The 24710-nt window shown below is 41.1% G+C and overlaps 1 protein-coding gene across 2 annotated transcripts in view; it reads left to right on the forward strand.

The window, feature by feature from the left end:
- Positions 1–24710, forward strand: part of msh3 (mutS homolog 3 (E. coli)) — a 336423-nt gene that overhangs the window by 99682 nt on the left and 212031 nt on the right. For both annotated transcript variants that reach the window (XM_078564469.1, XM_078564461.1), the window contains exons 12-16: positions 1655–1764; positions 6978–7110; positions 10536–10723; positions 12608–12776; positions 18348–18412. In XM_078564469.1, the coding sequence (XP_078420595.1) occupies positions 1655–1764; positions 6978–7110; positions 10536–10723; positions 12608–12776; positions 18348–18412 (665 nt within the window). The remainder of the gene's footprint in view (positions 1–1654; positions 1765–6977; positions 7111–10535; positions 10724–12607; positions 12777–18347; positions 18413–24710) is intronic.

A 24710-nucleotide genomic window follows, 5' to 3' on the forward strand; every position in this document is an offset into this window, starting at 1 on the left:
GACAAAGCCCATATTCTCAAGGGCAATTAGGGATGGGCAACAAATGATGGCCTTGCCAGTGAAGCTCACATCCCACAAAAGAATTTAAAAAAAACCTGAGGGTTTAGAAGAATGGAAAGTAAGCCCATTGAAATATATAAAATTATTAATGTGGCTTGATGGGGAAGATTCTGTGAGCATATTTTTCCTGGCTGGGGAATCTAGAACATTGGGTCAAAGTCTTAGAAAGAGGTTGGCCATAGGTGAAGAGAAATTTCTGCACTTTATGGGTTGTGAATCTTTAGAATTCCCTACTCCATTAGGGCTGTATAGAGAAAGATAGATTTTTGGATGATAAGGAATCAAGGGATATGAAGAAATTTGGGTATAGTGCAGGAAGGTAGAGTTGAAGAGTAGACAGTCATCCATGATCTTATTGAGTGGCAGAGCAGGCTCGAAGGGCTGTATGGCTGTATTTCCTATGTCCTTTACCTGAAAAATGTGTACTTTTGCCCCTTTGCCCAAATTTTTTCTTTTCTTCCAAGAGAAGAAAGGACTTGCATTTATGTAGTGCTTTCCACAACCACTGGAAATCTCAAAGCGCTCTACAGCCAATTCATTCATGGGATGATCCATCGCTGGTTGGGCCAGCATTAATTACCCTTGAGAACTGAGTGGCTTGCCCATTTCAGAGGGCATTTAAGAGTGAACCACATTGCTGTGACATGGAGTCACATGTAGGCCAGATTTCCTTCCCTAAAGGATATGAGTGAACCAGATGGGTTTTTACAACAATCGACAATGGTTTCATGGTCATCATTAGACTTTTAATTCCAGATTCTTTATTGAAGTCAAATTTCACAGTGGTGGGATTCGAACCCGAGTCCTTAGAGCATTACCCAGAATATCTGGAGTACTAGTCCAGTGTCTGGAGTACTAGTCCAGTGTCCAGTGACAGTACCACTATGCCATCGCCTTCCCCAAGTACTTTGGAGCACTTTAGAATGGAGTCACTGTTGCAATGTAGGAAATATTAGCGTTAGCTTCTTCCTGAGAATGGTTCCATGAGCACTGGGCACCCTCTGGTACCCTTGCCTAAGTGGCTACTATTGATGTATAAACCCTGACATTTTGTATTGGCAGGCTAGTTAACATTGAAACTTCACAGTGGAGCCTGATTTTGTCCTATCCTTATCTACATACATATACATCCAACAGGGGTTAGTAGTTAGCAATAAGGTATACCAGACAAAGATTTCCACCAACTAATGCAAGGGCTCTGGAATCACTTGTAACATCCGAGCTGTTCAGCATAGACAGAGAATAAAACCTGGGACCTTGTCTGCTTAGCTCAGCTACCCGCTGAACAGACTGGTTGAACCAATACTATTGCTGTATATATAAATGCATCCTTACTAATATTTAGACTTGAACTTGTACAGTGGAGTTGGGAAAGATTCACTTGATGATGTAAATCCAGATTCATCTTTCTGAAAAATTACCATTTTACATTTGCTTAACTTTTTAATTATGGACTGGAAATTTGGTCTAGTGGTGATAGTAAAACGAAACTCGTTTATAATAAACTCAAAGCGGAATCACAGTCAGCTGAAGAAACATACTATTTGTTTTAAAAAATATGCAGGCTAATGTCTAATTTTCTTTTTCTTGGCAGACCACTGGCACGACAAAAGGTAGTCTGCTTTGGGTCCTTGATCATGCCCAGAATTCCTTTGGAAGACGACTTCTAAAGAAATGGGTAGCGCAGCCTTTAACAAAAGCGAGGTGAGCTTCAGTGTGTTTGTCCAATGCTGCTACTCGTTTAGAGTTGAGCTGAAGCTAAATGATTGCATTCACTGCAATTAAAGTTCAGAATAAAAGCCAGCAGTGCAATGTAGGTTCATGACTACGTAGGACTGATGATGAGGATTGTGGTTGAGCTGCAATCTTTTAAAGGACGTACTTCTGATTTTTTTAAGGATTGATGAATGCAACTGGATTGGTAACTTTGAGGATTAAGACTGTTGTTTGTAGAGATGATTAATCTGCAGATTAACCTTTTAACATTTTAAGACCTACCGTTTTGCTTCAGCAAATATTCTACACCTCATTCCAGCTGTGCGCAATTGCCTGTGAAAAGGACAAAACTGGTTGCAAACAACTGTAGGTGATGGGTATTTTGGCAATTTTAAATTTTCTTCCAAGATTGTTGCACAAGCTGATTATTTTGTATTGTTTGTGATGAACCCAGTCTCCTTTTATGTTATATAATGCAGTCCAACAGAAAATATTTTTTTATCAATAACATCTGTTGTTGGTGGAATGATTTTGTTATCAGCAGTGTTTTATAGAGGGCATGATAACTCCAGAAGAGGCTTTTCCGTATTTCTACTTTTTTTGCCAGTGACCTTTGTCATGTATAGTAGTAGTAGCAGCTTGCTTGCAATTTGTAATTCATTCTTTATAAAGGATTGAAAGAAGTGTCCTATAAGAACTGATCACCCTAGGTGTGCTTGTTGTTTCAGGCAGAGAAGTTGTGCCAGTTTTTTTGCCATATTGAAGAAAGTATTGTGAGCGTGTATATATTATACACAACAATGGGCTACAAAGAGAGTCACTTCATGTTTTCTCTATAAATAATGCATAGTCGGTAACAGAAAGCTTGAAGAGGTTTATATGCACAGTAACCAGATATTGCATCTGCTTATTTTTACATGTGTAATATGCAAATGAAGGATGAATAGTCCATTCAAATATGACAATTATTTATTTTTAAAAATCAGTATGTTTGCAAGTAGCTCTGCATTGTGCAAATCACATTACTACTTGATGCCTCCTTCTGGGTCAAAGGGTGGACAGGACAAAGGTGACAATAGCAGGTAGAGTGTCAGCCATTGGAATTGCAGCATTTGCTGTTGCTGATCAATAAAGAAGTTATAGGCCTAAAGAGAGGACAGATGAGGAAATTGGGTATCAGATGTGAGGAGAGAAAGGAATGTGATAAAATCTCCAATTTTGAAGTTTTTGTGCAGAAGAAAGCAAATGGGATGAAAAGGCTGGCTTCAGTATCTTGAGAGTCACCATTGAGTAGAAACTTATGTGGACCAGCCAAGAAAAGACAAACAAGTGGCTCACTTCTTGAACCCTCAAATCCTATAAATGTTATCCACCATTTATAAGGTATGTGCCAGGTGTGTGGTGAAACACTCAATTCTTCATCTGGATGGAGCAATTTCAACAACATTTGAAATTTGACCCCATCCAGGTCAAAGTAATTTGGTGTTCGGTGCTCCAGCCACTGGACTCAATATTTTATACTTTCCACTGTTACTGTAGTATGTACAGTTTACAGAATGGACTACAGCAGCTCACCAAAGTTACGTTGATTGCATCTCCCTCCCTTGTGATGTCTTTATTACGGATAGTAATAAGAGCAGCAATGTCGAGGAAACGCCATCAACTAGAAGTCACTTGCCAACCTGACTTGGACATATATTGTCGTTCCTTCGTTGTCACTGGATTAACATCCATGAATTCCTTACCTAATAGTATTGTGGGAACACTGTCAACACAAGGATTACAGCAGTTCAAGAATAAGGTCCACTATCAACTTTTTGGGGCAAATGGGGATGGGCGGTAAGGTCATCATGGGGGATTTCAATATGCAGGTAGACTGGGAAAATCAGGTTGGTAGTGGATCCCAAGAAAAGGAATTTGTGGAATGTCTACGAGATGGCTTTTTGGAGCAGCTTGTGTTGGAGCCCACTAGGGAACAGGCAATTCTAGATTGAATGATGTGTAATGAGGCAGATTTGATAAGGGAGCTTAAGGTGAAGGCACCCTTAGGAGGAAGTGACCATAATATGCTAGAATTCACCCTGCAATTTGAGAGGAAAAAGCTGGAATCAGATGTAACGGTATTACAGTTGAATAAAGGCAACTACAGAGGCATGGGGGAGGAGCTGGCCAGAATTGACTGGGAGATGAGCCTAGCAGGAAAAACAGTGGAACAGCAATGGCAGGAGTTTCTGGGAGTAATTTGGGAGACACAGCAAAAATTCATCCCTAGGAAGAAGAAGCATACTAAAGGGAGCACGAGGCAACCATGGCTGACAAGGGAAGTCAGGGACAGCATGAAAGCTAAAGAGAAAGCATACAATGCGGCGAAGAGGAGTGGGAAACCAGGGGATTGGGAAGCCTACAAAGACCAACAGAGGACAACTAAAAAAGAAATAAGGAGGGAGAAGATTAAATATGAGGGTAAACTAGCCAGTAATGTAAAAGAAGATTGCAAGAGTTTTTTTAGATATACAAAGGGTAAGAGAGAGGCAAAAGTGGACATTGGGCTGCTGGAAAGTGACGCTGGAGAAGTAGTAGTGGGGAACAAAGAAATGGCGGAGGAACTGAATAGGTACTTTGCGTCAGTCTTCACGGTGGAAGACATAAATAACATCCCCAAAGTTCAAGAGAGTTGGGGGGCAGAGGTGAGTATGGTGGCCATTACCAAGGAGAAGGTGCTAGGAAAACTGAAAGGTCTGAAGGTGGATAAATCACCTGGACCAGATGGATTACACCCCAGAGTTCTGAAGGAGATAGCTGAAGAGATAGTGGAGGCGTTAGTGGTGATCTTTCAGGAATCACTTGAGTCAGGGAGGGTCCCAGAGGACTGGAAAATCGCTAATGTAACCCCCCTGTTTAAGAAGAGAGTGAGGCAAAAGACGGGAAATTACAGGCCGATTAGCCTAACCTCGGTCGTTGGTAAGATTTTAGAGTCCATTATTAAGGATGAGATTTCAGAATATTTGGAAGTGCATGGTAAAATAGGGCAAAGTCAGCATGGTTTCATCAAGGGGAGGTCATGCCTGACAAATCTGTTAGAGTTCTTTGAGGAGGTAACGAGTAGGTTAGACAAAAGGAGAGCCAATGGATGTTATCTACTTGGACTTCCAGAAGGCCTTTGACAAGGTGCCGCACAGGAGGCTGCTCAGTAAGATAAGAGCCCATGGTGTTAGAGGCAAGGTATTAGCATGGATAGAAGATTGGCTGTCTGGCAGGAGGCAGAGAGTGGGGATAAGGGGGTCCTTCTCAGGATAGCAGCCGGTGACTAGTGGAGTTCCGCAGGGGCCAGTGTTGGGACCACAACTTTTCACTTTATACATTAATGATCTAGATGAAGGAACAGGGGGCATCCTGGCTAAGTTTGCAGATGATACAAAGATAGGTGGAGGGACAGGTAGTATTGAGGAGGCGGGGAGGCTGCAGAAGGATTTGGACAGTTTAAGAGAATGGGCAAAGAAGTGGCAGATGGAATACAACGTGGGGAAGTGTGAGGTCATGCACTTTGGTAGGAAGAATAGAGGCATAGACTATTTTCTAAATGGGGAGAGAATTCAGAAATCTGGAGTGCAAAGGGACTTGGGAGTCCTAGTCCAGGATTCTCTTAAGGTTAACTTGCAGGTTGAGTCGGTAGTTAGGAAGGCAAATGCAATGTTGGCATTTATTTTGAGAGGACTAGAATATAAAAGCAGGGATGTGCTGCTGAGGCTTTTTAAGGCTCTGGTCAGACCACATTTAGAATATTGTGAGCAATTTTGGGCCCTGTACCTCAGGAAGGATGTTCTAGCCCTGGAGAGGGTCCAGAGGAGGTTCACGAGAACGATCCCAGGAATGAAAGGCTTAACATATGAGGAACGTTTGAGGACTCTGGGTCTATACTCGATGGAGTTTAGAAGGATGAGGGGGGATTTGATTGAAACTTACAAAATACTGAAAGGCCTGGATAGAGTGGATGTGGGGAAGATGTTTCCATTAGTAGGAGACACTAGGACCCGAGGGCACAGCCTCAGAGTAAAGGGAAGACCTTTTAGAACAGAGATGAGAAGAAACTTCTTTAGCCAGAGAGTGGTGAATCTATGGAATTAATTGCCACAGAAGGCTGTGGAGGCCAGGTCATTGAGTGTATTTAAGACCGAGATAGATAGGTTCTTGATTGGTAAGGGGATCAAAGGTTACGGGGAGAAGGCGGGAGAATGGGGTTGAGAAACTTATCAGCCATGATTGAATGGCGGTGCAGACTCGATGGGCCGAATGGCCTAATTTCTGCTCCTATGTCTTATGGTCTTATGATCTACATTTTGAGAACCAGTTTTTAAAAAAAAAACTTGGAAAGGGGAAGATCATTGTTTCTTGATGCTTTGTATTATGGACTTTGAGTTGATAAGATGATCAGAGATTTGTGGCACTATTCAGTTTTAACTTGAGTTGCTAATTTTCTTGGAAAGATCAGATGAGCTAAACATTTTTTGATAGGCTTTGTTGTCTATTTGCCCCATCTGTGGTATGTTGACTAATGACCCTTCCTTAATTCAGCCAAATAGACCTCAAAGATGGCATATCTGATTGTTGCACGAGTGTAGGAATGTTCTTTTACAGTATCCTCTTGAATATATTTAGTGTGCAGTTACGCCATGATATTGGTAAAATTAATGTCTCGTCATGGTGCGACTCAGAAAACACAGGACAAATGTTACCTGCAACAGCAAGGATAAATGAATGTACGTTCTCTATACAATTACAAATAAGTATAAATTACCTGTGCACTCAGAATTAAAACACCTTACATTGGATGAAAAGTACAGATAAGTTGAAATAAAAATTTCTTGAAAAATGGATTACTTGTCATTTTTATGTTGGGTTTTTAAGTTCCTCCTTACCTTTCAAGGACATTAGTCTTCTTGGAACCACCACCTGAATATGAGAAATATCAGTGAACCATTTGTATCACTATGGATAATTAATTGAGTTCTCGATTTAAAATGTAGGCATCCAGCCTGAAAGCTAATATGTTTCACGTGTGTTTCAGCAGAGACAGCTGGAAGTACTAGCCATCTGATTTCCTGGTTTGATCCACCTGATCTCTGGCAATGGACCGATATAGCTCTTTATAGTTCTTTTTTTTTAAGCATTGATTTTCTTCAGTTCTCTCTTTGTATTTTTAGTGAAATTAATACTCGTTTGGATGCAGTCACTGAAATTCTGAGATCAGAATCCATCGTCCTGGCAAAGACCCAAACCCTGCTGTCTAAGCTCCCTGATCTGGAGAGAGGAATCTGTAGTATCTATCACAAAAAGGTACATTTTTTTTTTTATTCGTTCACGGGATGTGGGATTCGCTGGCTAGCCCAGCATTTATTGCCCATCCCTGGTTGCCCTTGAGAAGGTGGTGGTGAGCTGCCTTCTTGAACTGCTGCAGTCCACGTGGTGTAGGTACATCCACAGTACAAAATGAGTGGACCGATGTCAGCTCATCCTTTAGAGGAGTGTTAGGAAACTATTAGGAAGAAGCTGAGAAAATAATTTTTATGTATATAAGTAACTGTGAGCACATGGCTGAATTTCTACATCAGCTCCACTTTCCCATCCTATCCTTATTGTCATACTGCAGTTGGTGAAGAATACAATTAGAGCCAATCTTTACATTGTTTTCTAAGTATTAAGTGTTACAAGTGATATTACATACAGTGTACAGCACAAGAACAGGCCATTTGGCCCAACCAGTCTGTGCTAATGTTTATAATTCACACAAGCCTCCTCCATTCCATCAACCTCACCTCCGTCTTTCAGCATATTTTTCTATTCCCTTCTTTCTTACATATTGAATTATAGAATGTCACAGCCATTCGGCCTGTCATGTCTCTACTGGCTCTCCTGCAAGAGCAGTTCATCTAGTGCTATTCTCCTGCCTTTTCTCCCATTGCCTGCAAATTTTTCCTCTTCAGATAATAATCCAATTGTCTTTTGAAAGCTATGATTGAACCTGCCTCCATCACACTCGCAGTGCACTCCACTAACCATTCATTGCGTAAAAATGTTTTTCCTTATGCCATCATTGCTTTTTCTGCTAATAACCTTAAATCACTGTCCTCTGGTTCTTAATCCTTCCAACAATGGGAACAGTTTCCCTCGTGACTTTGAAAACCTCTATCATATCTCCACTCAACCTTCTCCTCCAGAGGAATGGCCCCAACTCCTACAATCTATGTAATAGAAGTTCCTCATGCCTAGAGCTATTCCTCTTAAATTTTTTCTGCACCCTGTCTAATGCCTTCATATCTTTCTAAAGTGTCTTGCCCAGAACTGGACGTACTAGTTTATTTTTGAAAGCATCTAAGCGATTTACCATAACAATTTAACACATTTTAGCTACTTTAAGATAACAACTTTCTTGTTATTTTCCTATTGGGTAACTATTCGTAGCTCTCTTGCATTTAAGCCCTAAGTTTTGATTCTCCCACAGGTGGAAACAGTCTCTCCACAATCTATCTAACTCATACATAATTTTAGAGACCTCAATTAGGTTTCCTCCAAGTCCTGTTTTCTAGAGATAAAAGCCTCAATCTGTCCAATCTTTCCCAGCGGCTTTTATCTTTTAGTTCTGGTATCATCCTTGTAAATCCTTTCTGCACTCGTTCCACTGATTCTATGCCCTTTTTATAGTATGGAGATCAGAACTGTGCATAGTACTCTAGGTGTGGCCTAACCAGAGTCCAAGACAAGTTTAGCATATGAGGAAATTTTTTTTTCACACAGCGAGTGGTTAGGGTTTGGAATGCACTTCCTGAGAGTGTGGTGGGGGCAGGTTCAATTGAAGCTTTCAAAAGGGAATAAGACTGTTATCTGAAAAGGAACAATGCAGGGTTTGATTCTGTGATTCTGTATTTAGTTGCACAGTTACAGATTGCAAGCTAAACTCGACTACTAAAGAGGAGCACAAGTGAATCCTCAGTTATTGCCCACCACCTGCCTACAATTAAACGCAGTAAAAATGCAATTAACATCCATTTGCCTTTATTCTTTTAATGTCCAAAAATCAGTCCATCTCAGTCTTGAGTATTATCATCGGAGAATAGACAACCCCCTGGGGTAGAGAATTCCAAAGATTCACAATTCTCTGTGAAGAAACTCCTCCTCCTCTCAGTCCTAAATCACCTCAGTCCTAAATGGCTGACTCCCTATCCTGAGTTTATGACCCTGTAGATCTAGAATCTCCGGCCAGAGGAAACATCCTTTCAGCGTCAACCCTGTCCAGCCCACTCAAAATTTTGTGTGTTTCAATTAGATCACCTCTTGTTTTGCTAAACTCAGTCTTTCATTGGGCAGTCCTCCCATCTCAAGAATAAAGCTGGTGAATCTTTGTTGCAACTCCTCTAAGGTAAGTATATATTTTGTTAGTTGAGGAGACCAGACTGTATGCAGGACTTTGGGTGTTGTTTTACCAAATCCTTACATAATAATCAAGGCTATGGGCCAAGTGCTGGTAAATGGGATTAGGTAGGTAGGTCAGGTGTTTCTCATGTGTCGGTGCAGACTCGATGGGCCGAAGGGCCTCTTCTGCACTCTGTGATTCTGTGATAATAGTAGCAAGACTGCCTTACTGTTTTGCTCCAACCCCCTTGCAATAAAGACTTAAGATACTATTTGCCTTCCTAACTGCTTGATGTACCTGTATGTTAACTTTCTGTCCTTTGCGTGTCAGGGCCTCAAATGCCTTTGAAATATCTTCTAAAAAATATCCTGCTCTTCCACTCTTCCTAACATAGTGAATAATTTACATTTCCCACATTATACTCAATCCATCACCTTAATTCTCAATCACTTAACTGGCCTATGACCTTTTGCAGTCTCCTCGCAGCTTACTTTTCCACCTAGCTTTGTGAATGCAAATGGCCGAGTTTGCTCATGCTTCGGTAATTTCCCAGCCCCCACTTTCTTCCACTGTGGGACGTTGAGGCAGCATTTGTCCTGCACTCCGTCCAAAACACAGCCAAATGTGGCGAATCATCATTGTGATTCTGCTGCAAAACACACTAGTGTCACTGTGTCACCCGTGGTGTAACCAATTATTTTTAAGAAACAAGATATTTCCTATGGTTCCATAGTAATGCATAGGTGGCGAATTCTTGCTTTGCAGTATTAGCACATGGGTATGTTTAATCGATTTGTACAAATTTCTGTGGCTGTTATTTTAACGGATACATTATCTCAATATTTTCTTTTAACTGGGTTAAAAATTTTCAATAAAATAAGAGCTGGAGAAGTTCTGTAGTGATAGATTTAAATGTTTATTTGGCAGTGTGATTTCACCCCAATATAACTTTTGAATGTCTAAATTCAGCTGTTTAAAAAATAAAATTACATTTCCAAACCTAAATATTTTGTATAGTGCATTAAGTGCCCTGTGTGGTGATTGCTAATTGGTATCAGATGTCATGCATTACCTCCAGCCAGAACCGTAGTCTCCCATATTGCCTTTGCAATAGAGCAGCAGAATGGAATAAAAGTCTGCTTACAGGCTGAGGGACGTGTGGATTTTTTTCTCATTTCTTGCAAGCTTTTTTTCTTTTAGGTATGAATCCATATTCAGTACGAGATTAAAAGAGGGGGCTATTTTTGATCTTGAGTGCTGATTGAAGGCAGCATTGCACCATCCAGGCTAGGTACTGCAACGGACCCTGTGTTTGTCAAAGTTCCTAACCAATGACTTCTTTTTGTTTTAGTGCTCCCCATGGGAGTTCTACCAGTTGGTTCGCACTTTATCAAATTTGGAGGTGGGCTTCCAGGCACTGCTTCCAGCTGCTGAGGCCCAGTTAAATTCATCCCTTCTTCGTAGTGTTCTACTGGAGCTGCCACAGCTGTTGGACCCTGTGCATCACTATTTGAAGATTTTGGATGAAAATGCCGCCAAGTACGTTCATCTGGAACAAATCCACACTTGTAATTTCGAATTTGCAACCGTGTTGTTGAATTAACCTGTTTCTTTATTGTGAATGTTGAGTGTGAGCAGAGTGCAATTTTTTTTTAACACTTTCATTCTTTGAGGTAGAAACTGGGTCTTGTTTAAATTTTTTTTTGGGCAGGAAATAGCCAATAGGACCAGTTTGCTGCAGAGACGGTTGAAATACAACTCACCCCAAATAGCTCCTTGAAGGCAGTAAAGCACTCGTAAGGGCCCCTACCACCTGCAATTCCCCCTTTCATAGCCTCCTTCACCCCCCCACCCTTCCAACCAAGATTTACCCAAGGACCACTTCCAGCGAGGCAAATGGCCCAAATTGGTTTGTTGGAAAGTGGAGAGCTGCTTGAGAGCACCACAGGCACCGGCAGCTCATTGCAATTATTAAATTGAGTCCCTGCGCCCTATTTTTGGCTAGTCATGAGCACTCGCCGCCACCCCGCCCCCCTCCCCTCCCCTCTTCCCCCCCTCACTTTGGTCTGTGTGCACCTGAAGGTTAAAAATGCAATTACCCTCACTTTTTTGCTGTTTATATAGTCCAGAAGCTTTGGTAAATATAATATGTTTTATCAATGATGTTTTGGTTGGTCTGATTTCACTAAGTTGTATTTCCTGTGATTGTGAATAAGGCATGTTGTTGAGCAGGGTGGAGAAAGCTTTGTCCTGCCACTGGACATGCTGTATCTGATTGGAAGTGCTTTATTCCAACAATAGGCACATACAATAATGAAAAAGTGTTTATTTTCTTGGGCCTGCTACATTCTTTGAGAATAAAATCCTGGTCAGTGCCTGTATCCTGTCCCTCATTATCAGCCTGCTCACCCACCAGCCTGTCCTCACTAGTTTCTCTATTCATCCAGTATCTTTTATTTGTTCAAGGGATGTGGGTGTCATTGGCAAGGCCAGCATTTATTGTCCATTCTTAACTGCCCTTGAGAAGGTGGTGGTGAGCCAGCTTCCTGATCTGCTGCAGTCCACGGGGTGTAGGTGAACCCTTTTTTTCATTCATTCATAGGATGTGGGTGTTGCTGGCTGGGCCAGCATTTGTTGCCCATCCCTAATTTCCCTTGAGAAGGTGGTGGTGAGCTGCCTTCTTGAACCGCTGCAGAAATGCTATTTTCTAGTTTTAAAAACTGATATAAAAATGCAAATCCATTTCCTCTGCCTTCTGTTGTTTGCTAGTGAAGGTTGGCCCTAAATTGGATCTGTTGAGGTCTAGGGGTCTCAGGATTGACGTGATCAGGCAGCTCTGAACATGAATTTTATGGAGCCAATCAACCAATGCAGATATTCTTTCATTTTCTTTTTGACTTAATGTTTTGCTTTTTTTCTAGATAAACACATGTCTTGCCAAGGCTGCCATTTTAGATGTAGGGTGGAAATTTGCTGCTTTGCTTTCTTTTCTCTTCCTCCCCACCCATACAATCTCTAGATCTGATTTGTTTTTCCAAAATAATCCTGGCTCAGTTTCCTTAACAACACATGGCTGAAAATATTAATCTCACTACTGCTTTTGGTCTCTTAATAACTTTGAACTGGCAGAGAACCAGCTAGTGCGCTGCTTAAAAAAAAAACAATGTGATTACAATGGAAATTTAAAATTAGATTAATCACGGTCAAAGTAAGTCAAATATTGTACATTTAAAAATAAATTCCGTTGTGTATCCCTCTTTGTGACTTGAGCAGTGGTAAACTTGCTGTGAACAGAAAACAATTGATATGAAATATTACACACAAGTGAAATTATTCCATGTTTGATATACTTTTTATGTGTTTCACATTGTGTTGAAAGAAGATAACTACATTATCATAGCTTGTGTCTGGTCATCTTTACAGGGCAGGTGATAAGACGCAGCTTTTTACAGATCTCACTGACTTCCCTATAATTCAGCAGCAAAAGCTGGAGATTCAGGATGTGCTTTTCCAACTGCAGGAGCATCGCAGGGAGATCCGATTGATTCTGAGAAAACCGTCTTTAGATTATGTGACAGTTTCGGGGCAAGAGGTAAACTGAGCTCGATTTAATCAGGGCAGAAGATTCTACTGATTATTTTAAATGAATCCACTGAGGATGAAGTTGCATTTGTTTCCCATTACTATTGCGGCTTGATTTAGTGCACTAAATATGAAGAACCATGAGGAAGGAGTTTCAAACTAATGCCTAATTTCAGGCAAGTAAAGTAATTTCTAGAAAAAAGGCCCATGATCGTCTTCTAACGGGAGCTAAGGATAATCAATTAATGCAGCATTGCATATCTCCAAAACAAAGAAATTCAGAAATATCTGTCTGTCACCCTGTTCTGTGTAACCTAAATTGTTGTTTGATCTTTTGTTCTTGGAGGCATTTGGCAAAAATATCAATTATGTCCCAGACAATTAAGGTCAGCAGGACCTTAGAATGGCACTTCAGTAATTTTGTGATGTGTTTTGAGTACTGCATACTCTGGTGGTAGTACATTCTGATAAAGGTCAGGACGTTTTGCCTTGGGGATTTTCTGTCTGTTATTACTACTTGTTGAGATTGTGCAGTTGTTGTGCTCACTTTATTAATCTCTGCTCTCTCTGATGGTAACATGGGAAGAAATTGCGGTAGCTACATGTGGTATGAGTACCAATGGAAAAAGAGTTTTATTGGAATTAGTTTGTGGGAATTTGTCCTGTTTCTGTACTTAGTGGAAAATGCAGAAAACAAATTGAATGCTTTTCACGTTAGAATAGTTATCACTTCTAGCTGACTTCAAAATGACATATGAATTATTCATGTTACAACGTGCCTGTTCTGCTTTTGTTCCTATAAGCAATGTCCTTTTATAATTATGTGCAGAGAGCTATTTGCAATCTAAGAAGTAAAATCAAGTAAAGCAACAATCTGTTGCATGAACGCACATTATATGAATGTTGTTTCAAAGAATGCACAACTTACTTAGACAATATGGTAAGCATTGCAACTATCTACTAACAGAGGTAAAAATACTGGGTTTATTTAAAATACAGTTGGATGCCATGATGAGAGAACTTATGTACTAGAGGTTTCCTGCTGTAATTGCATGGGAAGATCAGTGAAAACTCTGAAAAAATGACACCTTTGAAACTTATATTGCAGCATTGCTGAATAAAAAACTAGTGTCAGTAATGGTGACCAGGAAAATAACTGGATTGGTATAAAAAACCCATCTGAATCTCTAATGTCTTTTAGGGAAAGAAATTTGCCATCCTTATCCAGACTGTCACTCCAACCCACAGCCTGTGGTTGAGTCTTAACTATCCTGTGATGTGGCTTAGTAAGCCACTCAGTGGTATTCAATAAATAGGGATGTTATTCATTCATGGGATGTGGCCATTATTGTCCATCCCTAATTGCCTTTAAGGTAGCGATAAACCATCTTCTTGAACTGCTGCAGTCTGTGTGCTGTGTTGGCATTGCCAATAACGCCCACATCCTGTGAATGAATTTAAAAAAATTTCCATAACCAAATTATTGAGAAATTCACAGATGTAATATGCAAAGTGCTACATACACATCCTATTGGGACACTTGTCTCTTAACTAAATTCATAGTGTTTAACCGCAGGTTGGCAGAGCTATGCTTGAACATCCCTAAGTTGGCAGCCTGCTAGCACAGTCCATCCGACAAATTGGGGTATTGGTTTTCGGTGATATTTGTAGCAAAATGGAAAAAAATCTCATTCTTTGGTGACAGGTCCGCACGAATGCCTCCCTAGGTCCCATTGGTGAGTCAAGATGGCTGGTCATTCATCAGGTTTTCCCAAGCACTGAAAATCTGCCTGACTTGGGTATCTGATTAGAATGCATTGTGAGTTAAGCTAGTTGCAGATGGTCTCTGGTTCCATCTTGGAAGCATTCTGCAGTACGTTTTTTAAAGTATTCAATGTAATCTTCCTTCACAATGTTTAATAATAAAAGTTCATATTGTTTGTGATTATGAACATGGCTCTTATGTTTAAGAGAAGCTTGCTGCTCAGCAACACAAGCTAAATGAAGCCAAATGTGTACATGCTAATTAGTTTGGTTGGGGAGGGTTTAAACAAAATTAGCAGGGGGATGGGAACTGACATGTAGAAGTAGGAATAAGGTGCATTAAGGAGTGAGAACGTAGGATAGTACTGGAGAAGGAAGTAGTACCATATTAGATAACTGCAGACTAAGAAAGACAGCGAGCAATTAAAAAGACAAGTTTGTATGTAAACACACAAAGTGTGATGAATAAGGTTAGTGAGCTACAAGCACAAAAAGCCATGTAGAAATATGATATAGAGGCAGTAAAGAAAACATGATTTAAAAATGTTGAGGACTGGCACTTAATATTCAAGAATACAGAAGTTCAGGAAAGCTTGAGACCAAAAAAGGGAGGTGAAGTAACATTACTGATTAGGTAAGACGCTGTAGCGTTGGAAAGAGAGGATAGCCTGGCAACGATAGAATCCATTTGGTTAGAGTTGCAAAGCAAAAAGGGGATGATCACGCTACTGGGGGTTCTACAGGCCTCCATATAGTGAGAGAAAGTTAGAGGAACAGATCTGCAGGGGAATCACAAAGGTGCAAGAACTTTAGGGGACTTTATCCCAATCAATATTTAGGTAATTAATGTTAGAGTGAAGGGTAAGGAGGGAGAGGAATTTCTTAAAAGAGTTCAGGAGAACTTCCTTGACCAGTGTGTTCTTGGTCCAATTAGAAAGGAGGTGTGGCTGGATCTGGTGCTGGGGAATGAGTTAGGCCAAAGTGGACCAAGTGTCTGTGGGGGAGAACTTGGGTAAGAGTGATCATTGTATCATAATTTAGATTAGCAATGGAGAAGAGAAAAGAACAATCTAAAATAGAACTTCTAAATTAGAAGAGGGCTAACTTCAACGGAATGAAAGGGAATCTAGCCAGGGTAAAATGGAACCAAAGATTGGCAGGAAAAGCTGTAATGGAACAATGCATGATCTTTAAGGAAGAGATGTTTCAGGTACAGGCTAGGTATCAGTAGAAGCAGAGATGGCAGAGCTGATGGATGGGGTGAAAATTGATAGGAAGGATTTACTGGAAAGACTGTCTATGCTTAGAATGCCTAAGTCACTTGGTCCAAATGGCTTGCATCCCAGGTCACTGAAGGAAGTGGGAGTGGAGATAGTGGAAGGGCTTGCAATAATCTTCTACTGTTCCTTAGATAGGATGGAGAGGTGCCAGAGAATTGGAGAATGGCAAATATTAAAGAGTCACCAGCCTTATTTAAAAGAGAATGTAAGAACATTCCTAGCAACTACACGTCAATCAATTTGACATCACTGATGAGTAAGGTTCGAGAACCAATAATCAGGGAAAACAATAACAGGCACTTAGAGAGGTTTGAGTTAATTAAGGATAGCTAACACAGATTTGTAAATTAGCTTGACTAATGTAATTGAATTTTCTGATGAACTAACAGAGAAGGTTGGTGAAGAGAAAGCAATGGTTCTTGTCCCTGTGGATTTTAGGAAAGCTTTTAACAAAGTTACCACATAAAAGGATGGTTAACAAAATTGAGGTTTATGGAATAGAAGGGTCAGTGTCAGCTTGGATAAAAATTTGGCTGAAGGACAGTTGTGGTAAATGGTTATTTTTCAGATTGGAGGATGGTAGACAGTGGTGTTCTGTGCTGGGATCACTGCTTTCTTTAATAGATATGAATGACTTGGATATTGGAATACAGAAAAAATTTCAACATTTGCCAATGATTCCAAGCTTGGAGGTGTGACTGACAGGATGATATCAATCGACTGCAACAGGACATTGATTGGCCATGGGAATGGACAGGCAAGTGGCAGATGGAATTAAGTACAGAAAAGTCTGAAGTGATGCATTTTGGCAGTAGGAATAGGGAGAGGCAATATAGACTTAATGGTACAGATCTAAAAAGCATACAGGGACAGTGGGACCTGATCTTTGAAGGTAGCAGGACATTTAGCAAAGCATTTGGGATCTTAGGCTGCATAAATAGAAGTACTGAGTACAGAAGCAGGGAAATTATGCTGAACCTTTAAAAAGCTCTGATTTGGCCTCAGGTAGAGTATTGCATCCAGTTTTGATCAGCACACTTTAGGAAGGATTTGAAGGTCCTTGAGAGGATGCAGAGAAGATTTATCAGAATGGTCACTGGGATGATGCATTTTAGCTACAAGATTAGGTTGGAGAAACTGAGGTGATTCTCCTTGGAACAATGGAGATTTGATAGAGTTGTGCAAGATTGTGACAGGTTTAGATAAGGTAGACAAAGGAAAGCTGTTCCCACTAGCTGATTCAGAGAACACATTTAAGGTTTTGGGCGTGGGATGTGAGGAAGACCTTTTCTATGCAATATGTGGTAATGACCTAGAATCCTCTGTCTGAGAGTGGTGGAAGCAGAGATGATGAATAATTTCAACAGGAAATTGAATGGGCACTTGAGGGAAATAAACTTGCAGGCTACAGGAATAGAGCAGGGGAATGTGACTGACTGAATTGCTATGGAGAGAGAGCTGGCATGAGCTTGATGGGCTGAGTGGCTCCCTTTTGTGCTGTTGTGACTCCAGGACTCTGATTGCACTGACCACCCAGGCTGCAAGGCCAGAGAACAAATCTTGCTTCTGAACTTGACTTGAGTTTTGAAAGCAAATTTTGAAACCAACAGTATGTAGTGTGGATTCATGTTTTTCATACTGTGCAGATGTTTCTATTGCAGAATTTGTGGCAAAGGGGCCATATAACTGTTTATCTATGTGAAGAATAAACCACCAACGTTGTCCTCTCTCCTTGAGACCTGGGTGCCTTGTTGAATTACAGGCTCATGGATGTTGGCATCCTCTGGTACAGTTGCCCAAGTCAGCCTTAGCAGTGGGTATTAGCAGGCTATTTGACTGGATCCTCCTGATGTCAGTGTATATACCAGACTGACAGTTTGGAAGATGATCTGGAGAGGCAACCCTGAACATTTTTCTTTAATCCTTTTTCTCCTTCCTAATCTTGGAATGTTGAAGCCAATTGTAGTTCTACACCTCTGCCCAGCTAAGTTCAGCAAACTCATCATTGAGCAGGATTTAAAAGGGGACCTTTGGGTTTGTGTAGTTTAGTGGTTCTTTACCCACTAACTCTTTATTTCATTCTGCTCTAACATTTGTCATTGCCCCTACCTCTTTCATCACTCCCCATCTTGAAGAAACCACCTTAAGCCCCTGCATCATCTCCAATTTTAAAACCAGAATTGCAAATCCAATGGTGTATCAAATCAGTTTGAAATGATGCCTGGAAAATTGAAGGGAATTGTACAATTTCTTGGGCTCCCTGGGTATTTGTTAAAGCTGTCTGCAGTTAGTTTAAATGACTAGATAAATTCAGATGCCGTGGTTGATGTGCTTTGCACATTTCAGTTTTAAATACTAGGACAAGATTTGTGAGTGTGCATGTGTAGCACTAACTGTGGTGCAGAAGCCACCCAAATCTGGCTAAATTATGGTGCCAGTAGGGAAGGATGCAACAGTTTCCGTTGCACTATTGTTCCATAACATCAGTATATTTTAATTACTTGTACAATTCCTAATAATCCTGTTTTATCTTCCAGTTTCTGATTGAAGTCAAAAACACTCTGCTGTCTATCATTCCAAAGGACTGGACACAAATTTCAAGGTATGTGTTAAAGTTATTCTAATTTATTACTACTGTTTGCAAATTGCACATTTTGACTAACGGGTTATTTAAAAACCTAGAATGTTGATCATAACTATTGACTTGAACTCCTATACTGAGCAAGAACATAGGTTTATGTAGTAAATAATCACATCCTCACGACATCTCAAAGCACTTTTGTTTTGTAGGCGAATGCAGCAGTGACTTTATGTACAGCAAGGCTCCACAAACAGTAAAAAAATGAATGACCAGCCACCTGTTCTGTTTTGGATGTTGTTTGAGGAGTGGATGTTGGCCAGGAAGTAAGGGAACTGCTGCACCCCTTCAGATAGTATCATAGGATCTTTTGCAATAAGCTGGCAAACCTGGTTTAACATCTGAAAGACAGCATCTCGGACAGTGTGGATCCCCTTCAATATTGCGCTAGTATCTGCCAATGTGATGCGCTCAAGTTAGTAGTGACTCAGAAAACAGCTGGGCCTTTTTTCCACTAACAGGTTATTTAAAAACCTAGAATGTTAATCATAACTATTGACTTGAATTTTTACTAAACGTGACCATAGATTTACAAGAGAAGGGAATAACAGTTGAGTTTTATGAAAAGTAGGGTAACCTTTTGTCCTTGAAGCATTATTTAGGACATGCGAAAGAATCCATCAAACCAGGCTGCTGTTTAGGTTAGTCAGTTGAAACACAACTTTTCTAAGGACCATTTCTGTTTCTGTTCCATGGCCTGGAGTTCCCTTGTTGGACACAATCTGGAGGTTAGACCGGCAGAAAAACCCAATGTTGGGCCCATTTTGAGGATGTGAAATTATGCCCAAGTATGTTCCCAATTTCATTAGAATATGCTTGAACTTTAAAATGGGCTTAAATCTATGTAAACAATCGGAGCCCAAGGAGAGCACTGAATCCACATAATATATTTCTTCTTTCAGTATTAACATATAACTTTTCAACTCATTTAATCATTTATGCACATCAGGGGCCGCATGTCTAGAAACTTTCAATTGGAGAAGCATTTCCATTTTAAATGTGACTTGCACTCATGCCATAAAAATCCATTCAAGGAAATAGAAAGCTCAGAACAGGTATAAGTGAGCACAAAAAAACACTCAAAATTTACAATTCAACACCAGAAGAATGCCAAACTTGAATTGGGGGTGTGATCAGTTTTGTGGACAGAAATTCATTGGATGAAGGGTCTGATAGATGTATGTAAAAGATCAAGGAGACTCGGGCCTATAGTGGTATATTGTGGTCATAATTGCTGTAATTAGTTTTTGCTTAGGTTACAAAAGGCGCAAATGAGAAGAAATTCCAGGACCATATATTTTTCCGTTTTAACTACATTGCTGATTGACTTTTGTTTACATGTCGCATGAAGGAATTGGTGCAGTGAAAGCACTGCAACTGTAAAGGAAAACATTGCAATAGGTGAGAAAAGTGTAACTTCAACCTTCAAGTAAGTATTTTACCTGCTCCTACCCCCAAAAAATAAAGATGAGAATGAATTATGAAGAATCCTGGCAGGGAGTCTTCTCCATTCATTTCTTATGGGGACTTGTGGAGCTGAACTTGGCAAAATATATCAGTTGAAAAAGTGCCAATTGCCTTGTCAAGGATAGAGCTGTCAGCAGTTCCTTTTTAACATATTAATGAGGGAATACTTAGATTAAAAATGAAATCAGGAAGCACTTTTTCCACACTAAGGGCAGTGGAAATTGGGATTATTCCTCTCAAAAGGTTGAAGGTGCTGGGCCAATTGAAATTTTCAAGACTGAGATCTGTTGTTCAGTAAGGGGGTCAAGGGACATGGAGCAAAGGCGGTATAAATGGAATTGAGGTAGAAATCATCCAATATCTAATTTTGAATTGCAATTCAGCAATTTTTTTTATTTTGTTGGTAACTGAGAGGTTTGCATCACACAATGTACCTGATAATATGCCACTGCTGAATGGACCATTCAGCAAATTATCTAGTTCTTCGGCCCATTTTTTGTAAAACTGTTGATGGCTCCAGGTTTGCAACTTCTCATGTTCTGAACCACTTCTTGGGAAATGGAAGATCCAAAGTGTCGACTATCTAGTGGTTGTTTAGTTGGGCTAGCACAGACTGGCCAAGTAGGCTAAGACAACACCACAGATTTCAGGCTTCAATAGGTTGTTGTAAAACTTCTTAAATTCCAGGTTTTGTTGTCCTGAAGTCATGCTCATGCCCTCACTTTGAATGGGTTGTTGCTGATGGCGATGCAGAACATCAGCCCTTTTTCAATACATAATACAAGATCTAAAATAGCTTGTCCTTTAGTTGGCTCCTCAACATACTGCTCTAGAAAACCAACCCTAACACACTCCAGAAACTTGTCTTCCACAGCATTAGTGCCCAATTGGTTTACCCAGTCTATATGCAGATTGAAGTCACCCATGCTTACTCTATTGCTCATGCCACATGCTTCTCCCATCTCCTGATCAACCATACCCCACATTACCACTACTGTTTAGTGGCCTATGTACAACTCCAACCAATGTCTGCTGCCCTTTGCTGTTTCTTAGCTCCACCCAAACAGATTCCACAAATTGTTCTTCTGATCTGAGATCCTCCTTACTAATACACTGATCCCATCCTTTATCAGCACAACTCCACCTCCTTTCCCATCTTGCCTGTCCTTCCTAAATATCCTTGAATATTCAGTTCCCAGTCCTGGTCACCATGCAGCCATGTTTCCGTAATGGCAATTATATCATACCCATTTACCTCTGTTTGTGCCTTTGGATCATCTACCTTATTGCAAATGCTGCGCACATTCAGGTAGAGTGCCCTTAACTATGTCTTTTTGACATCATTTCGCATTTCAAACATACTCAATGCTCTGTTTCTCCTGCCTTCTAGTTTCACTACTGCTTCCTGTTACCAACTTTACTTTCTTCCAATTTGGGCCATCCCTCAGTTTCCCACCCCCCTGACAAGCTAGTTTAAACCCACCCCAACAACACTAGCAAATCTCCATGCGAGTATATCAGTCCCAGTTCTGTTAAGATGTAACCCGCCCAGCCTGTACAGGCCCCACCTGCCCCAGAACCAGTCCCAACGCCTCAGAAATCTGATGCCCTCCGTCCTACACCAGTTCTCCAGCCACGTATTTAATCGATCAATCCTCATATTGCTCTGCTCACAAACACTTAGCACTGGGAGTAATCTTGAAATTATCGCTCTTGAGGTCCTGCTTTTTAATTTCTTCCCTAACTCCCTAAAATCTGCTTTCAGGACCTTTTCCTACCTATGTTGTTGGTACCAATGTGGACCACGACTTCTGGCTAATCCCCCTCCCCCTAAAGGATGTCCTGCAGCTGCTCCGTGACATCCTTGACCCTGGCACCAGGGAGGCAACACACCATCCTGCAGTTACATTTACTGCCACAGAAGCGCCTGTTTGATACCCTGACTATGGAATCCCCTATCACTATTGCCCTTCCATTCTTCTTCCCCCCCAGTACAGCTGAGCTGTTCATGGTGCCACAGGCTTGGCTGTGGCTGTACTTCCCTGAGGAACCATCGCCCTCATCAGCATCCAAAATGGAAAACTGATTAGCAAGCAGGATAGAATCAGGGGACTCTGCACTACCTGCCTGGTTCCCTTAGACTCCCTGGCGGTCACCCATTCCCTCTCTGGCTGTACACTTCTGACCTGCGGTGTGACCACTTCCTTAAACCTGCTATTCATGTAGTCCTCTGCCTCACGGATGCACAACAGTGACTCCAGCCACCGTTCAAGTTCCAAAACCTGGAGCTCAAGCTTGTGCAGCTGGTGACACTTCTACAGATGTGTTTGTCAAGGACACATGGTCTGTCCACGACTTCACACATACCGCAGTATGTACACTCCACTTGGCCGAGCTCACCTGCCATCCCATAACTCTCAAAACTATTTATTACACTTGGAGTAAGTAGGAATGAGTAGAATAAGTTACTAGTAACTTAACTGTATTACACTTGCGCTAACTTTATCTTACTTTGGTTTACTTTATTACTTTATTTCACTTTGACTTGATTTAACTTTACTTCCCTATTGCTGGTGTTCCTTACTGAAATCCAAGTAGTTACTTCTTTATAAATGATACGCTTTTCTAGTTTTAAGCTATTTAAACACATTCACTAACAGCAGCTTCTCACCAACTAATGAACTCAATTTTCCTGTGATGTCACTCCTGGATTTTTTTCAAACTCAGCCTGCTGCCCGAGTAGAGGTGTCCCTCGTAGGTCCGTCTGTCTCCGTTCCCGGAAGGTGAGCTGGAGGACCACCGATTCATCAATCAAGGGAGGGCGGTAGGTGGTCATTGGTGAGAGGTTTCCTTGCCCATGTTTGAGCTGATGCTGTGGCATTTCATGGGGTCTGGAGTTGATGTTGAGAACCCCCAAGACCACTCTAGCCTTCCACGAACACCACTTACCGCCACCTCTAGTGGGTCTGTCATGCTAAGGCCTGGTATAGAACTGTTCTCCTGCAGCTTAAATGGTGGTCTTTTGAAGGGATTATGTCAGGAAACACCAGTGAAAGAGTTTGGGAGAGAGACTGCTGGCAAGCCCGAACTTGGTCCTCCAGCATTTTCCTCCACCCATCTCCCAAGACCTACCAGCAATGTTGCAAGGCCCAAAACTGATCCCTGTTTCGGATGAGCTGCCTCCAGAGGTGAGGTATGTGTCACATCTCACTGCTATTGTTGAATTGGGACCTGAGACCCAATTTTGGATAACCCTCTGGCTCTGGCTTCCAACATGTGCTTGACTATCCCCACTGTCACTGGAGGATTACATTTTTCAAAGTTTCTGCTCCGGAAATGGATTTGAAGACAGCCATTTCATGGCTAATCCCAGTCGTAATGGCAACATGGTGAGCATTAGAAAACCTTGTTTGCTTATTTTTGTGATTGTTGCTGTTTAAACAATGAAGCTAATTTAGAAAATTTATCTTTTATATATCCATCTCGTATCCTTGCCATTGTCCTCAGCATGATGTGCGTCATAGTGCTTTTGAACATTTAATTCTTTCACCACAGCTGCCTGTTGCTTACAAATCAAGCTCATGGGATTTCTATTTATGTCCACAAAGGAATACAAAATTAATTTCATAATTCATATGAATGTTCTGGTAATTTACCTAATTAATGAGTTCTGGAATACGAACTGCGCCAGTTTAAGAGGGGCATTACAAAGCTTACAGCAAAGCCTATTGTCAGAGATTTTAGAATAATTTTTTTCCTTTTGAATAAAACTAATTTTTTCTTTTGTAACAAAAGCACTGAAACTGGTTGTGATTATTTTTCCCTAACTTTGTACCTTGGGTTTGGCTGAGGCAAGGTAACTACTTTCTATCGCTCTCACAAGCTCACTCTCTCACCCTCTCTGAATTCCTTGTCAAAGAGTGGGCATATTGGACGATGAAGTGCAAGTTAATTTACCTGAGGTCAGCTGTATTTGACTGCACTCACCTTGTATCTATCTAATCATAGCCAGAGAATCACTTGGAATGGCTACTCTTCCCACTCCCACAATGTTACTTCTGATGTTTCTGGAAGATCTGTCCTTGACCCCCTCCTATTTCTCATTTACATGCTGCCCCTCGGTGACATCATTCAAAATCACAGCGTTTGTTTTCACATGTACTGTGATGGCACCCAACTCTACCTCAACACCACCTCTCTCGATTCCTGCACTACTGTTAAAGTATCAAACATTTTTTATTCATTTACGGGATGTGGGCATCGCTGGCTGGGTCAGCATTTATTGCCCATCCTTAATTGTCCTTGGGAAGGTGATGGTGAGCTGTCTTCTTGAACCGCTGCAGCCCCTGTGGTGTAGGTACATCCACAATGCTGTTAGGGAGGGAGTTCTAGGATTTTGACTCAGCGACAGTGAAGGAGCAGCGATATATTTCCAAGTCAGGATGGTGAGCTGCCCTTGTCCTTCTAGATGGTAGTGATCATGGGTTTGGAAGATGTTGCCTAAGGAGCCCTGGTGAGTTTCTGCAGTGCATCTTGTAGATGGTACACACTGCTGCCACTGTTTGCTGGTGGTGGAGGGAGTGAATGTCTTTGGAAGGGGTACCAATCAAGCGGGCTGCTTTGTTCTGGAGGGTGATGAGCTTCTTGAGCGTTGGTGGAGCTGCACTCATCCAGACAAGTGGTGAATCTTCCATCACACTTCTGACTTGTGCCTTGTAGATGGTGGACAGGCTTTGGAGAGTCAGGATGTGAGTTACTCACGGCAGGATTCCTAGCCTCTGACCTGCTCTTGTAG

The sequence above is a fragment of the Cetorhinus maximus genome, chromosome 2 (genome assembly GCF_964194155.1).
Source record: "Cetorhinus maximus chromosome 2, sCetMax3.hap1.1, whole genome shotgun sequence".
Classification (NCBI taxonomy): Eukaryota; Metazoa; Chordata; class Chondrichthyes; order Lamniformes; family Cetorhinidae; genus Cetorhinus; species Cetorhinus maximus.